The following is a 17,660-nucleotide window of genomic DNA, read 5'->3' on the forward strand; positions in this document are numbered from 1 at the left end:
GAATATCAAGTTGTCACTGACGTAAAAAACTGGCAAAGAAAAACAATGCTGTGTATAATCAAGACATGTTCATTGCAGCAGGAATTATGCAAAGACAGATAAACAACATTTTTTATACATGTCACTGCAGCTACTTAGAAAATAAGTAACGTTAACAGTAATATATATAAAATAACCAATCATTAATAACTTACCATGTTACACATTTTAATGGTCTTTAAGTATAAGCTTTTCTAGTTCATACCGTTAAACATTCCAGCCGTTAAACAAAACGTTACAACGGCAATGAGCTGAAATTTGTGCAAAGATGCTCTCTGTATTTAAAGGACTAAAACTAGGAAAGCATTTAACAGGGGTGTGGAAATCAAATTTTTTTCTACTTGTCCACGGACAAGTAAACTTCGAAAATCCACTTGTCCGCCAGTTAAATTCACTTGCCCATAAACAAATAACAAAAGTGAAAAATAGTTTATTTGTTCTTATCTCTTTTATTGATACCAAAACTGCCTTCCATTTTAAAACTGAAAAAAGTTCTTTCAGGGAGTAGTATTTTGCCACCTTGCTCTAGAACATTATGTAAGAGATTCCCTTATCATTTGAACTCACTAATAAACAATGCCTTCATCATAGCAACACTAGTTCTGTTTCACATATTACAGTTACATAACAGAACACTGTCCTGATTCATTTTCTGCCATGTTCTTCAGCTTTTGTCTTGCAACATCTTCTCTCCCAAGAATCTTTACCATCTCAGACAGCATGGGCCGAATGCTGTTCATTTCTGCTTGAGCTGAACTGTATGGTTCCTGGACTGATGGTCCTGCAGAAGTGGATGCTGATGACTTTTCAGGTTGTTTATGAGTGATGTGCCTGTTGCCAGATGACAGCCAGAATTCCACAGCTGGTAGTGAGTCAAACTCTTCTAAAGGTTTGCCAGAAACAACAATGCGCATCTGGTTTTGAAGGTTTTCCTGAGTCAGGCGGGTTCTTAGAGAACTCTTTACTAAATTCATATTGGAGAATAATCTCTCACAAGAAGCTGTGGAAGGAGAAACTGTTAAGAAAAACAGTGAGATCAGCACACTAACATTCTTCAGAGACTCTTCCTTCCTCTGCAGAACTGAGGTATAGACAGCAAGTGGATGGTACTGCTGTTGCATTGATATCTGCACTTTAAGTGCTTGCCATTCAGATGGTGCATGTTTAACTTCCTCATCAGTCAACAAATCACTATACTGCTGACACAAGTTCTTGGTTTCATAGTTTCCATAAGTGCTCAGTTCAGACAGTGTGTGGCCAGATTCTGAAATCAAGCACCCTCATATCTGACACAGGAGGCTTATCAAGGTATATACTTACCAGAGAATCTGGTAAGTATATACTGAACCTTGCTTTCCAGGAGATCATGGACATCTCTGTCTTCACAAAAATCTCTGAAACCACCAGACAGCTTTAAGTATCCATCAAATGTACTAGACTCCTTCTCAAACAGGTTATAAAACTTTTCTCCTGGCTCCTTTGTCATGGCATGTAATCTGGTGTACAAAGTGTCAATGGCTTCCTTAACTTCAAATATCAGCAAGTCTTTGCTCTGGAAAAGAGTTGAAGTGGCTGTAATAGCAGAATGTACATCCATCATCAGATATAGATACTTAAGAAATTTTACTTGCTTGAGAATCATGTAGGATGGCTTTAGCCTGTCCCAGTTCATCTGCCTTGTTTGATGTGGAAAGTATCTGTTCCATGTGGGTAACAGTTACATGTAAATCCTGGCTAACAGCTTTCAGTGCTCTGGACTTTGATGATACCCATCTGATGGCTTTTATTTCTGAATGCATCAGCAAGGTTTCATTCAAAACTGACGCAAGATTTTGCAGCTCACTTGGTCTCTTTGGTGAAAAAGAATAAAACTTGCAGATGCGCTTAATGGTGTCTTCAAACTTTTTCAGATAGCCTACATCTTTTACAGCATCAAGTACACCTAACTCTAGTTTATGTGCCACAGTGTGTAACAAGAACTTTTCTTAACTCCTCAATATATCACAACCTACGCGAAATCGCAAATTTCAGGAAAGATTAACTGCCTAACAAGCTTTGTTATGTGGTGAAAACATTTGCATTGTAAGTAAAATGACCGCATTTTTATGTAGAAACAATGAATTTTATCAATAATATATCAAAGTTATCGATTATAATGAAAAATCATCTGATTACATCGTAATGTCGGCATGAAAAAAAATGGCCGAATCTCCAAGCGTGTAAATAGTAGGGTAAAATATTTATGTAAGACTGTAAGAGTGCTTCCCCTTTGAAAAATCAGCCGTCATTTTGTAAACAAAATTGAAGACGTGAACATGACTAAGTAGACTGTTTCCGCACGAGGTACGTACCCAAGTGTTTAAAATTTGAAAGTAATGGTAAAAATGTATGAGGGGCCAAACAGGCCAAAAATCATATATTTTTGTACGTAAAGTATTGGTTTACGCATGAACATTATTGGTTTATGGATGATTACTATCGGTTTGCGTGCATACTTAATTGGTTTGCGTGCGAACAATACTGGTTTCATTCATATGAACCATATTGGTTCGTGTCCGTATATTATCGGTTTGTGCGTGAACTATATCCGTTTGTATATGCATAGCACTGGTTTGCATATGAACTATATTGAATTGAACTTTATTACTGGTTCACGTGCGTTTGCTATCGGTTTGTGAGGGAATTGCATTGGTTTGCGTGCTTATGCAATCGGTTTGCGTATCAACTATATTGGTTTGTGTTCGTATACTACTGGTTTGCTTACGTATAGCACTGGTTTTTCATATGCAATATACTGGTTTCACGTGGGTAATATATCGGTTTCGCATATGAACGCTATTGGTTTTGTGTATGCACTACATTGAGTCCTTGTCAGTCTTCTACCGGTTTTATGTGTGCGTACTATGTCGGCTTTGTGAAAGTAACATGCTGGATTTATGTGTGTACTATATCGGTTTTGCGTATGAAACATACTGGTTTGCGAACGCACACTATCGGAATGTTGTGTATGAACTATATCGGTTCTGCGTGCGAACTATATTGGTTGTTCACGTGATCTTCAGTGGAAATGGGCGGGGCAAGAAACAGGAACTCAGGGGCCGGTAGTGTCATGGAGCGTGTAGAGAAGCTGACTGGCGACGGATCTGGGGCTTACTTTAAACAGCGGCGTATTTTTTTCCACACGATAGGTTTGGGAAAGGACTTGGTGGTAATTATTACTATTTAATAGAATCAGCCATGGAGTGTGTAATGAACACAAAGCTGAAGTTAAGTACGTATTTGGTCCTCTTTTTATTCGCTTCCAGCTACATGCTCGCTTGCAACCCGCGACTGTACTTTTTCACACAGCTTTTGCAAACTAGTTACTTATTCTACAGGCAAAATATTCTACATTTACGACTGACGCCTTTATCCAGTATAACATTTAGTTACTACTGGTTACATTTATGATGCCCAGCGATCCCGCACCGTGCCGCCTAGACAGGTGAAGTGACATGCTCATGGTCACACAGTGTCACTATCAGGACTTGAACCGACAAATGTAGGGTTTAGAGGACAAAGCCCTAACCACAATGCTCCACTGCTTGCACATCTGCAACGTGCATATTATTTGACATGATATGATCGTGTCCATTCTTTGAAAAGCTAGATGTTCCATATTTAGGACCAGTATATGTGAGTTACATCATATTGGGCCACCTTACCTTTCACAGTTTTGTGACAAGGCATATGCTTTTTTTAAGATGCAGCCGATTTTTGCCCTGCCAGATACGAGTACCTGCGTATTTCCACTCCAATATCTGATAAATTTTTGCTGCTGGAATATATGAATTTCCCCCTGGGATTAATAAAGTATCTATCTATCTATCTATCTATCTATCTATCTATCTATCTATCTAAATAGGATTTACTGTGCTATCATGGGCACTGTAAAGTGTTAAATCACGTTCAGCCACTTTAATTTTCACAGTTTTGTGACAAGACAGATTCCTTTGTTAAATTAAAGTTGTGTTTAACATTTTTGACCTGTGCAGAACCAAAATGTGGAATATTTATTTTTTCAAATAATTGATCAGTTTGTAATGATTCTGATTAATGTACATGCTGTAGAATATTTTGCCATGCTGTTAGAATAAGAAGCTGGTGTGCAAAAGCTGTATGAATAAGTAGCTGACTGCAAGCATATACTGGATGTAGCTAGGATTGAATAAAAAGCCAGCAGAATGTGCACCTCACGTCAGCCCCGTGAATATTTCAGAAATACGGGAAAATACTGTTAAAAATAATAACCACCAAGCCCTTTCAGAAACAAACAGTGACATGCAAAAGTATTCATTCACTTTAAAAGTCATCCTAATTTTCTGTATGACAAAAGATTTTTCCACGTTTATTTATTCATTCTTTTTAATGTGAACTCTTGTGCTGTAACAATACATTTCTAAATAAACCATTTTCTGTAGATATTTAACTGAAGAAGAAAAACTCCAAAGTTGATGTTTGCATTAAGTATTCAAGCCCAACACATTCATACTTTGTCAAGAACCCTTTTGCTGCCGTAACAGCTTTCGTTCTTTTGTAAGTTGGCCCCAGTTCTGCACATTGCTCAGGAGTGATTCTGCCCCTTTCTTCTTGGCAGGATTTCTAGAGACCCTCTATGTCGGTGAGATGGCACCTCTGAACAGCAGTTTTCAAACAGTGCCACAGATTCTCAACAGGGTTAAGCTTAGGGCTTTGACTTGGCCACTTCAAAACATTCACCTTTCTGTTTTTGAGCTATTAAAGTGTCACATTGTCCTAATGCTTAAGGTCATTATCATGTTGAAAGATGAAGCTTCTCCTGAGCTTTCATAGCAGACTGGAACAAGTTCTCTTGCAAAATTGTGCAGTATATGTGTCCATCCATTGTCCCTTCAACTCTGACAAGATTCTCAGACCCAGCACATGAAAAACATCCCCATAGCATCCCCATGAGACTGCCACCACCATATTCCACTGTAGGAATGTTGTTTCTTGAGGCCTGGGCAATGTTAGTGTTACACTTCACATACCTCTTGCGTCTGTCCAAAAACTTCTATTTTGGTCTCATAAGACCATAAAACCTTCTCCCACATTTTAACTGGGTCTTTTTAATGCTTTGTGGCAAACGCCATACATTGTTTTATGTGGACCTTCTTAAGGAATGGCTTCTTTCATGCTACCCTCCCATAGAAGCCTGTTTTATGGAGAACTCTTGAAATTGTGGACCCCTGCACCTTTACTCCAGCTAAAGATCGTCGCAGACATCTGAGAGTGACAGTTGGATTTCTAGTCGCCTCTCTCACCAGTTGATGTCTCACTCTGATGTTGAGTTTTGAGGGACAGCCTGTTCTAGTCAGAGTCTGTGTACTTTGATGAACCTTCCACTTTCTGGTGATGAATGCAACAGTGCGCAATGGGACATTCAAACTCTTTTGATATTTTTATAGTCATTCCCAGTCTTGTGCATTTCAATAACTTTGTTTCTCACATCAGTAGAATGCTTCTTTGTTTTCATTTTTGCAGTGACTGTCCACCAAAGATTACGGCCCTTACAAAGGGGGCTGTTTATATCCAGAGAGACAGAAAGGACTCACAAGTAGCACCTCATCATGTTTAATTATGACTGTTAAACGACTGTCACCTTTGTAATTAATTTGTCATTGGTGTAATGATGGAGCTTCTAAAGCACAGAGGTTTAAATACCTATGCAAACATTAACTTTGGAGTTTTTCTTCTTCAGTTAAACGTCTACAGAAAATGGTTTATTTTGTCTTTGGAAATGTTTTGTCATAGCATAAGAAAAATACTGAATGAATAAATGTGTATACATCTTTTGTCTTGCAGAAAATTATGACTTTCAAGGGGATTGAATACTTTTGTATGCCACTTAATGTTTGTGAAAGGGCTTGGTGATGATTAACGTTTAACATTTGAAATGATCACGGGACTTAAGTTAGGTACACATTCAGGTGGCTTTTTATTCACTCCTAGCTACACATATGCTTGTAGTCAGCTACTTATTCACAAACCAGCTTCTTCTTCAATGTTAAGTGCATGGTAAAATATTATACAGCGTGTACATTAATCTGCAAACTGATACATTATTTGAAAGAATAAATATCCCAGATTTAGCTCTTGAACGGGTTGAAAATGTTACACTCAACTTTAACAAAGGAATCTGTCCTGGACAAGATTATATTATGTCAAATAATATACACATTGCAGATGTGCAAGCATTGGGGCATTGTGGTAAGGGCTTTGCCCTCTAAATCCTACATTTCTCGGTTAAAGTCCTGATAGTGACACTGTGTGACCATGAGCATGTCACTTCACCTGAATAGGCGGCACGGTGCGGGATCGCTGGGCATAAGAAATGTAACCAGTAGTAACTAAATGTTATGCTGGATAAAGGCGTCAGTAGTAAATGTAGAATATTTTGCCTGTAGAATAAGTAACTAGCTTGCAAAAGCTGTGTGAAAAAGTACAGTCGCGGGTTGCAAGCGAGCATGTAGCTGGAAGCGAATAAAAAGACGACCAAATACGTACTTAACTTCAGCTTTGTGTTCATTACACACTCAATGGCAGATTCTATTAAATAGTAATAATTACCACCAAGTCCTTTCCCAAACCTATTGTGTGGAAAAAAATACTGCACTGTTTAAAGTAAACCCAGATCTGTCTCCTGTCAGCTTCTCTACACGCTCCATGACACTACCGGCCCCTGAGTTCCTGTTTCTTGCCCCGCCCATTTTCACTGAAGATCACGTGAACAACCAATATAGTTCGTACGCAGAACCGATATAGTTCATACACAGAGTTGCAATAGTGTTCGTTCACAAACCAGTATGTTTCGTACGAGAAACCGACATGGAACACACATACAACCAATAGAGTTCAAGCGCAAAACCGATATGTTACCCACATGAAACCAGTATAAGACGTGCATGAAACCAATATAGTGCATACACAAAATCATCGTTAGACCGGCACAGAACGCAAGCCAATATAGTTCATACACAAACCGATAACATACAACCGAAAACCAATGCAGTTCACTCACAAACCAATAACAAACGTACTGGAACCACTAATATACACACGCGAATCAATATAGTTCATATGCAAACCAGTGCTATGCATATACAAACGGATATAGTTCACGCACAAACCGATAATATACGGACACGAACCAATATAGTTCATATGAATGAAACCAGTATTATACGCACGCAAACCAATTAAGTATGCACGCAAACCAATAGTAAATATTCATAAACCAATAGTGTTGATACGTAAACCAATAGATTACACACAGAAATATATGATTTATGGCCTGTTTGGCCCCTCATAAAAATGTGCCCTGCACAGCACATATAATTCTTTTTTCTCCAGAAAATTGCACTTGTCTGCGGACAACTGAAACCAGAAAAACAACGCTTGTCCGACGGTCAATTTACCTGTGTCTGACGAGTCGGGCGTTGGATTTCCGCACCCCTGAATTTAAAATTGGCAAATGTAGTACTGTACATATCATTCCAAGTGTCTTTGTTATTCAAAACCCTAGGTGCAAACAAATTGTAAATAGGACAGAAGGCAGTCTCTACTTACTTGTTGGTAACATTTTTTTTTACATCAACTTTGACTTGAGAAACAAGATCACTGCTGCTGTGGCAGAAGAGAATGCGTTCAAATAAAACAACATTCATTAAAAAGTTAACATTTTTCAGCTTGAACTGATCAGATCTGTGTTCCTAAACCTCTTGAGCACAAGGTCAGATTCATTTCACAGCTGCTATTTCGAGAGACAGATACTTTTAAATGTTTGATTTGTTTTGTTTGCTACAGATGAGTTTAGACAGTGATGACAAAAGAACACGTACCCGGTCAAAGGGAATTAGAGGTGAGTAAACATGCTTTTTAAACAAAACTACTTGTGCTCATAAACTGTGTTTAGTCAGTAATACGCACCAGACAAAATGTTATTTTAAGTAAACCTGAATGTTGTAAAAAATAATAATAATAATAATAAGGTGCATTAAACACCTATCTGAATATTGTAAACAGTAAAACAAGAATTCATTGAAAATCATTTGCAATGCAAAGTGTAAATCTGCTGATTTACAATCTGAACCGTTTTTTAATGGTTGTGTTGTATTTCATTGTTTGCTACAGCTCTGTAAACAAGCTTTCCAGTTTTGCTAGCTAGCATACAATAACTGAATTCTTTACTCTGTCTTTTTTAGCTGTGTAATTTCTAAACTAATAAAAAACAATATATATCCAAAAACTGTTTTACTCCTTGTTGAAGAAGTGCAATATTCATGTAATTTTATGCAAACTGTACAATATTTCTGTTTAAGTAAATGGGAATGCGTATTTTCAGATCTTTTTCTCACACTTTTTAACATAAAGTATCGTTTGCTAATAACTTATTTGATCTCATTTACAATATATGTCAGATTTTACTCTAATGCTCAAATTTGTGAAACTGGAGGGTTACTATATTATCAATGTTTACCATTCCAGAATGTTGGCAAATACAGATTTGTGCTAATGCATTTATTTTATTTTTAAAACTTTAAAATTTTTAGGAAAAAAACAATAGATGACTGGATCTGCCACACCTTAATGCATAGCACTTAATACACTTAAACGGACCCTAGTACAGTTGTATTGTTCCTGAAGATGCCAACATTCACTCTTAAAAATAAAGTTGCCAGGGTGGTTCTTCAGGGCGATGTCATAGGGGGAACAATTTTGGCTCTCAAAGGACCCATCCATATGAAGGTTTCCTTAGACCCCTAACAGGCTCCATATTCCAATGGATCCTGATCTTAAAAGGATTTTGCTGCATAGAATAACACAAGTGCAGGTTTTCTTCATCTGTTATTGTCCCAATAGGTAGCCAACCGAACACTAAAGATTTTGTTCCTACTTATTAGGTAGTTTTTCAAAGCACAAAGAACCAACTTTACATTTAAAAAACCTTTCCCAGAATGAAGTGGTGCTTTGTCAAACATTAGATCCATGAGGAATCACAAAATGCCATTAGAGAACTGTTGTTTTTAAGTGTATTGACAGATGCAATTACTTTTTTCAGGGATGTATATCAAGCACATTAAACTTTTGTTATAAGTATCCACCTGTCAAGCCATCAATGTTGCTTTAGAGTTTTACAAATACCTTTTATCTCCTGAATAAACTTTGACTTTCAACAGACTGCTAGCTCAGTACAGTATGTGAAGTACATGCCATCATATACTTTACAATTCTGCACAATGCAATAGCTATGGTTTTAAATATATACTGTTGGTACTAAATTAAATGTGGGACTGAGTGATGAAGCAAGGACAATGCAAAGACAGTGGGGAAACAAAGACAGATGACAGGAGAGTTTCCTGCACTTATGTCAGCAGTCTGTATTTGTGAAAAGTTTTGTTGTCCAATGTATTTACATTTCTGTATTTTCTTTTTATCTCCTGATATTTTATACGATCTTTCAGTGCCTACAGAACTCACAGGACAAGAACTGAGGTAAAAAAAGTATTTATGTAGTTAAATGAAATGTATTACCACAACAATTGCAGCAGAACTACTTGAATGCTTAGGATATATTGCAAGCTAAGCATGAACCTAGATTACCATTATAAAAAAAGTAAAATAATATTTACCACAAGTAGAGAAACAATCAGAAAGGATTAAACATTTTAGCATTTTTGTTCTCAGAAAAATCTCTGAATAACCTCACGTGTTTATTCAGTATTCAGCAGATAAAAGATGTAATTAGTGCAGAAATGAAACAAAAATAGTTTTCAAACACTGCCATATTTTTCCTTCTTATTGTATCTTAACCTTTCACATTCACCTATGGAGTATACTGTATATAGGAGTTTAGCAGTTACATCACAATACACAGCACATAAATGATGACTCTTCTTTACTTAAATATCAGCAACCTGACTACCTTTATCTTTAAAAAATCTACATTATCTCAATTACATTATCTCAGTTATTATACAGAGAGTAGATTTAATAAAATATAAAACAGCATTGCTCCATTTGATGGAAATAATGATGGATTCTAAGAAAAATAAAAATAAACATACATCATAATGCAAAGCTTTTAACAAAATACAATTAATAAAGGAAAGCAGAGATTCATAATGAAAGAGGCATAAGATTCTGAGTCACCACATAGAAAGCGTGTGCTTACAATTGACCTAAATAGGCTGTCAAAATGCTAAAGCAGCAAGGAAAATTCAGGATGTAGGATGTATTTTTCTCATACTCTTTTTGTCTAATTTGATTTAGGTTTTGTTTCTCATAACTCTTACAGATTACTAAGATTGGAAATTTTTCTTGAATTTTTATAAACCATTTGTCATATAGTAAGTTTGTTTTGGTATCTTTAAAGTTTTTTCTTTTTAATACTAAGGCAATAAGACATAAACTTTACTGATGGTGAGCCTCATTCTTTAATTTGAGCTAAAACTACCATCCTTCATTGTGCTGTATATGAACATTTACGGCATTGTACACTTTATATTTGCCAAGTAGTAGTAAATTAAACCTTTTACAGCATTTCGGGTATGAACAGAATTTGTTCAGTTTTCAAATAAAATGTGAGAAAACTGTGAATGTTCAACTACTATGTGATGGTGAGTCCACAGAGTCCCATTTACTCATTTCTTAACCTGCTCTTTTTAAGAACATCTCTGTTGTCTCTGCTGTCCCTTGAGTGGTGAGGCCTCAGACATTGGGCTTAAGACCACAAGAACACACATTGACATCATAACTCTTTCTCAACTACTGACACTAAACTGAAATACCTTTTGTTATACTGTACATGCAAAGCTCTTTGCCATGAAAGGTGCTATATAAAATAAAGAATGTTGAAATAGTTTAAACCGTATTAAAATGGTTTCAGTGGAATAAGAAATAGAAGACATCATAACAGTCCATGTCAGTTAATAAGATTACATGATTTGGACATTCCATGTAGTGATTTATCTACAATTTTGCCACATTTTGTGATTATTTTTAATGAAGCCATTGAAACTTAATGCCACTTTTCAATTTATTTTACTTTGTAAAGAACAATTTAGGTAATACTTTAAAAATTAGAAATAATTGTTAATATTCTAACTGCACAGCCTTAGGTTTTGTTTCATTTCACGATTAATACCCAGGTGCTTCATCTGGTGAATCTGAAAATGCAATTGGGATTTGTATCTGGAGGAACTGCACATTAACATAAAAAGGGTTTCTGGAAAAAAGGAAATGCAAGATGGATTTAAAGATGCATGAAACATTGTGAAAGTGTGCAGTTCTCAGAGATGGTGGTGCAGCAACCCAGTTTAGGGCTTGTTGTAACCTTTTAAAGCATGCCATGCTGGAGCAGGCACCAGTCATCAGGACATCAACCCGAGATCACAGTCTGCCTGTGGCTAGACCACCTGTAAACCAGCTAGGAAAGTGATGGGGATATGGTGATGGCAGCATGCTCTCTGGTTACAGAAAAGTGAAAGCGCTCACCTGTATTAATATGAGCGCTTTGAGTAGTGAGAAAAGTGCTATATAAATGTAAAGAATTATTATTATATGTAGACAGGTGCAGTTAGTGGATCAGGTTTACAAACTGGAATTGAGCAGGTGAAAGTTTCAGTTTTATATTAAGAAGTACAGTTTGTAGGAACTAATTCAATCTGAAGCAGAGGTTTTAATACCATTTTTAACTGAAAAGGCTAAATAAAGTGTAATCAATAGCAAGCTACTTCAGTCCTTCTTTATATGGCATGGCACCTTTCACTTGTTTTACCATCATAATGGACATACAATTGTCATAAATAAGGTTAATTCAAATGATTTAATGTGCTAATACAGTGAAGAGAGTCAAGTAGCTGCTATATTTGAAAATTCTCAAGTTTGATATTATTGAACTGTGTTTTATGCTTTTGTTTAAATATCTTTGTACAATTAACATATATTTCATAAATATCCTCATTTATGTATGTACAGTATGTATGTATTAATGTATTTTTTGTGTTTTGTCTTGCATTCATTGCATTAACGGTAATATTAATATTGTCGCTGTGTTTAACATAATCTGTTTTAAATTCATGTTTATTTGATACATGTAGGCATTCATTATTTATTTAAAAGAAATGCTTCTAGCTATATTTGAAGTAATGCGTTATGAATTTAAGCTGAATTATGAGTAATTGTAATTCAATATTCAAATGTTTCAGTACAAGCAATCATGATTTGGGTTCATCTCACAATTTGGCAGAATTCTAATAATTTTGTTAGTAGTGAAGATTGTATTATCTGATTTATTTTTTTCCAAGAGAATGGACTGGTCATTATAAGTAAATTATCAGCATGATCTGTTGGCTGTGTAAAATGGTTTCATGGGTTATAAGGCTACTATCACTGCACATTTCCTCTTATGTCTGATTTTGGCAGGATGAGCTTTGGAAGTCTGTGATGATTGACTTGGGATACCTCTGAAAAATAACAATTTAGTTTGTTGAGATGTACAGGTAGAAATGATTCCAAAAAAGAATCATTCAAAATGATCAATACGGTCACTAGCTGTATAACCGCACTGCCCAGTGGACACAGACATGTGTTCATACATTCATTCAGCTATCTGCTGAGTTAACAAAAATGAACTCCCATCATACAGTCTCGAAACATATTTCACTTACTGCCAGGGTCAATTTATTGTATTAATATTTTTATTTGAGAAATTTACAATATTACATTTTACTCTATATATAGTTCTTCAGATGAAGCTAATGCAGACTGAATGACTTGCTCAGAATGTTGTCACGTACTTCTGACTAAAATCATGTATGTACTACTGCCAGTGTGCTGATTGCTATTAATGTCAACCATGCTGCCATTACACACTGCCTGCTTTCCAGACAGCAGATCGGGATATGATTATATGCTGCCCCATTAGCAATAGAGCAGCTTCACAATGGCTTGCTTCAACACACTGCAATTTTTAAAATATGAAATCAGTTTTGAGAACAGTGCTGATTAGTGTGTTTTAGTTGAGTTTTTTCCCTAATTCACTATGCCCTAAACACAGTATAAGAAACGCTGGTGAACATTGAAAACACATTTTAATTACCAGCTATGCTAATGCATATATCTTCCTGAATATATAGTGCAGTTCAGCACAAAAAGCACAAGAGATTTTACAGATTTAAATTAGTATAAAAAATAGTAATTGAGCAGGTACTCTCAGGGAAAGGCACCCATTTTCTTATGCTTATTTATTCTCATGGAAGTCTTGTAGAGAAAAAAATACTGTATCTTCATGGTAAAACAAGCTTAAAAATAATTACAATTATAGCATGCAAGTCTATAAATTCAGATAGCATCAAGTATAAATTTAGCCATTTAATTTGTTCATGCAGCCTGGGGATTATCCTCGAAGTACAAAGCCAATATGTTAAAAAGTTAACTACAGTATTTTAAACAAAGCAGTTTTTTTTTATTAAATTATTGTTTCTGACTTTCTGCAGCTGCCCAACCCCTGGATGTAATGGCTCAGGTCATGTCAGTGGGAAATATGCAAGACACAGAAGGTATGTTTTTTTTTGGTTTTTTTTTTAGAAAATAGAAAGAAAGAAAGAGAATATCACAATACATGTTAGTGAAAACATTCATTCATCTTTTAGATTGCTTGTAAAAATAAAATACTGATTATTATATAACCATTACTTTTCATACTTATATAAATTAAATAGGTTAAGTAGTAGTAGGTTAAATTTAATAGAAAATAACTAAGCTTTAGCTGAGATTATGGAACAGACCAGCCCTTGGAAATGAAAGTTAAAAAAAAATGCATTTTAAATGCACCAAAAATGAAAGGCTGATTCCATGTCTGAAAACAGAAATTATCCCTGTACAGGTTGAAAACTGAGCTGTCATTCATTCTGTTTAAGCTTGTACATTTTGCAGGATTATCTGTGTATCCTGCAATGAGTCTGGGGTCATATTTCAATTTTAATTCACCAGTGTGACAATAGATAGGCTCAAGAGAGCTACCACGCCAGATATGACCGAGGCACAGGGAAAATACATCATGTCATGCAGCACTCTCTTAATTTAGTGCTTGCTTTGCCACTCCTCCCTTCACATAGCCTGTACTTTCACTATTTGTTCTTTGATTCTGGCAAGGCAAATTTTACTTGCTAAATGCAGTTATCATTCTTTTAGCTGTTCTGATCATTATGCATTTCTTGTCAGCATTTTAAAAAGTTAATTTCCATTTACTTTGGATTCCTAACTGTTCCTTGGGTGTATATGTTCTATGTAGGTGAAGATCTCATTGATGATATCTCCCTGTTATTCATAATGATAAACATCAAAATTATCTTTTTTTAGCTCCCTTTTTTAGAGTGGTAGTATAGTGTTTAATGTTTGGAGTTTTTAATTCACTCTTCAAGTTTGCATGAGTCTTCTTCAGGATTATTTATTACCATAAAACTAGGACATTGTGTCAGCTAAATTGGTAACGCCATCCATGTGAGATCTCATGTGCTTCATGTGAGTGTTTGTGTGTGTGTAGGCACAAACTAAAGTGGACTAATAATCTTCCTGCAGTAGACTATGATTATCTGCAACTCTGCAATGTATGCGTAGGTTCAGAAAGTGGATGGATGGATTAAATATTACTAACCAAGGTCTTTTGTATGTATCTTAATATTTAGTTTACAGAGCTGCCCGTTGGCTAAGAAAAGGAAACACCAAGATCTAGACTCTGAGCAACCCATATCAAAAAGGAAATCTCACCCTCTTAAACTAGCACTGGATGAAGGATATAATGTGGACAGTGATGGCAGTGATGAGACAGAGGCCAAGGATGACTCAACAGCTGAAGAATCTGAAGAAACTTTAGATGAAGAACAAGAAGAAACAATGGATAAGGGCCTTATCGAGCCAAGGCAGTATGAAATCGAGCCTGCTCAAGGTAGATCATTCCACACAACCAGCATTAAAAAAATGCTTAGAGCATTTGAATTATATCATATTATTTCTTAGAAATTTCATTGCAATTTCATTTTAACAAAATGAAATAACACATTTGATTGTATTTATAATAATAATGTTTGTGCACATTTTGGCTTTGAAGAATCTAGATAGTGATAGCTCAAATAAATACAAACTGGAAGAGTGATTGTACTTAGTACCATGTCTAATTCTGTACAGATGAAAATGTGCTTTTTTTTTAGACATTGGTGTGTTCTTTTCATTTATTAAGTGTTTTTTTTTTCACCTGTGGCATGAAAAAATGTTTTAACAAACTGCAGTGTATTAATCTGCTTAAAGTCAATTAATATTACTTCCCCTTCCTTTCCTGTTAAGATGTTATTTTTGTGTAAACCATTGTGACAGGATCAGTGACAATGGAGCTTGTAACATTTGAAATCCCTTGCAGCACTTATCTCTTGAGATAGATCTGATGTTATGTAAAGAACCTACTGTTACACTTTCTTCTCTGTGCAACCAGAATCGTTCCTTGTATTAGTGTTAGAAGTGACACCAGATAGAGAGGGATAACATAGGTGTTCAGTATTTTAAGTAAGGATAACTATATGATCTGCATGCTCTGTGCAAAGAGTTAAGGAAGAAAGATCAAGTAGCATAGGTTATTATATTTTAACATGAAGTAAAAATGTGTCTTTAAACTTAAAGTTATTATTTGCTTGTTTTGTACAGAAGAATGTATGGCATCTGAGTCTTCACATGATGGACAATCGCAAGAAAGAGACTCTTCCAAAAACCCAGTTTGTAACAATCAGAGAGAGGATTACAGCAGCTACCATGAAATGGTAGCTAGTTCCCTACTAAACTTGGGTCAAATAACAGAAAATACTGTTGAAACTGCACACATATCCCTTGGCAGGAATGAACTGGAGATAGAATGTGAATCTGAGAACACTGTGCAGAGTAGTGAAGCTGCAAATCAGGAACAAGTAAAGGCCACAGATGATGATGAGAGCAGTAGTGAAGAAACCTCTGAGACCCGAGTTATTGTTGATGTTGCCAAAAATGACAATAGGACTACAGAAGACAAGCAGGACTCAGAGAAAGAGTCTGAAAGTATAGAAGCTGATAAAATATATGTCAAGCAGAAAGACAACACAGACCACCAGTATTTCAGTGGGGAATACAAGCGATTTCATACTGTAAAGGAAGAGCCAGAGGGCCCTTCTGAAATACATTGTGAAGAAACACTGGAAGATGAAGAGGATGATGATGATGAGGAGGATGATGAAGAGGAGGAGGATGAAGACGAAGAACATGAAGAGGGAGAAGTGACACCACCAGAGGGTTCTCTAACAACCACAGAACTAGTACAAGACACACAGCTGGAGGATTATTCCTGTCCAAAAACAGTCTCTTCAGTGGTGATTGAGGTACGATCAGAGGAGTCAGACAAAGATGATGAGGACGAGGAGGAGGAGGAAGATGAGGAAGACGATGACGACACTCTTTCTCAGAAATCTGCAGTCACTGATGAGTCAGAGATGTATGACATGACACGAGGAAACCTTGGCTTGTTAGAACAAGCAATCGCACTCAAAGCAGAGCAGGTTAAAATGATGCGAGATGCAGGCAAGCTTCCAGGAGATCAACTGCGTTACATGCACTCTGAAGACAGGCCAGGAAAACCTCTAGATACTATAAGAAAGAGCTACTTCAGCAAAGGTAAGCTTAACTTTGGACAGCTCGTGGTCAATATTGGTTTTAGCTTTGTCACAATAACTGAAGGAGGTTAAAATGCTGTTGGGGTTAAATTCATTAGGAAGCACAGTAATTAATGTAACAGACTATACAGTAAACATTAAATATCTGTTATGTTTCTTTAGTAATTGTGGAACATAGTAGTAAGTTAAAATTCTTAAAAAAAGTATGCTGCACTAAAATTTCAGAAGAGAGCTAAAATGGTAGAGGTTCCACTAATCCCACGGGGGAGCAAAAGCTTGGGTGCAACCTGTAAACTTTTCATTTCAGATTGTAGGAAAATTAGATTTTTAAAATGCATGAGCTTTAAAAAAAAAAGATAATTTCAGTGTTTTGTACAGTTAGACAATGATGTAAGAGTGATAGCTTTGTTTCTTGTATAAACTTAGTATAGAGAGAATCGTGAAAAAGTAGGTTAGTTCTGGTATTCAGTATCTGCATAATGATCATTTAAAGTATTTTTTGGTAAATCTGTCAACCTTCTCTACATGCAGACCCTTCAAGGCCAGAAAAGAAAGAGGTGAAATGCCCCACACCAGGATGTGATGGCACAGGACACGTGACTGGATTATACCCTCATCATCGCAGTTTATCTGGTTGTCCACACAAGGACAGAATACCTCCAGAAAGTGAGTTTTTTCAGTTAGGTCTTTATTTTGTAATGCTCTTTAGATTCTGTTTTTTAATGACAAAGAAAGTGTTATAATCAGAATTTGTCCACTCTGTGTATCATTTATCTTCAGAAGTCTTAGCTTTTAAGATTATACACAATCACAAAACATTCTCAGTATTTCCATGTAGTGGGAGAGTTGAAAATTTATGTTTGCAGTCAACAT

General features: G+C 36.0%; 1 protein-coding gene across 6 annotated transcripts in view; it reads left to right on the plus strand.

Annotated features, from left to right (window-relative positions):
- Nucleotides 1-17,660, plus strand: part of LOC114659289 (myelin transcription factor 1-like) — a 66,526-nt gene that overhangs the window by 15,077 nt on the left and 33,789 nt on the right. For 5 of the 6 annotated variants that reach the window (XM_051932856.1, XM_051932858.1, XM_051932854.1 and 2 more), the window contains exons 3-8: nucleotides 7,903-7,956; nucleotides 9,539-9,591; nucleotides 13,596-13,658; nucleotides 14,787-15,046; nucleotides 15,796-16,788; nucleotides 17,319-17,453. In XM_051932856.1, the coding sequence (XP_051788816.1) occupies nucleotides 7,903-7,956; nucleotides 9,539-9,591; nucleotides 13,596-13,658; nucleotides 14,787-15,046; nucleotides 15,796-16,788; nucleotides 17,319-17,453 (1,558 nt within the window). Of the gene's footprint in view, nucleotides 1-7,902; nucleotides 7,958-9,538; nucleotides 9,592-13,595; nucleotides 13,659-14,786; nucleotides 15,047-15,795; nucleotides 16,789-17,318; nucleotides 17,454-17,660 lie in introns of all 6 variants that reach the window. The other variant, XM_028811695.2, reaches the window with a different exon arrangement.

The sequence above is a fragment of the Erpetoichthys calabaricus genome, chromosome 10, assembly GCF_900747795.2.
Source record: "Erpetoichthys calabaricus chromosome 10, fErpCal1.3, whole genome shotgun sequence".
NCBI lineage: Eukaryota > Metazoa > Chordata > Cladistia > Polypteriformes > Polypteridae > Erpetoichthys > Erpetoichthys calabaricus.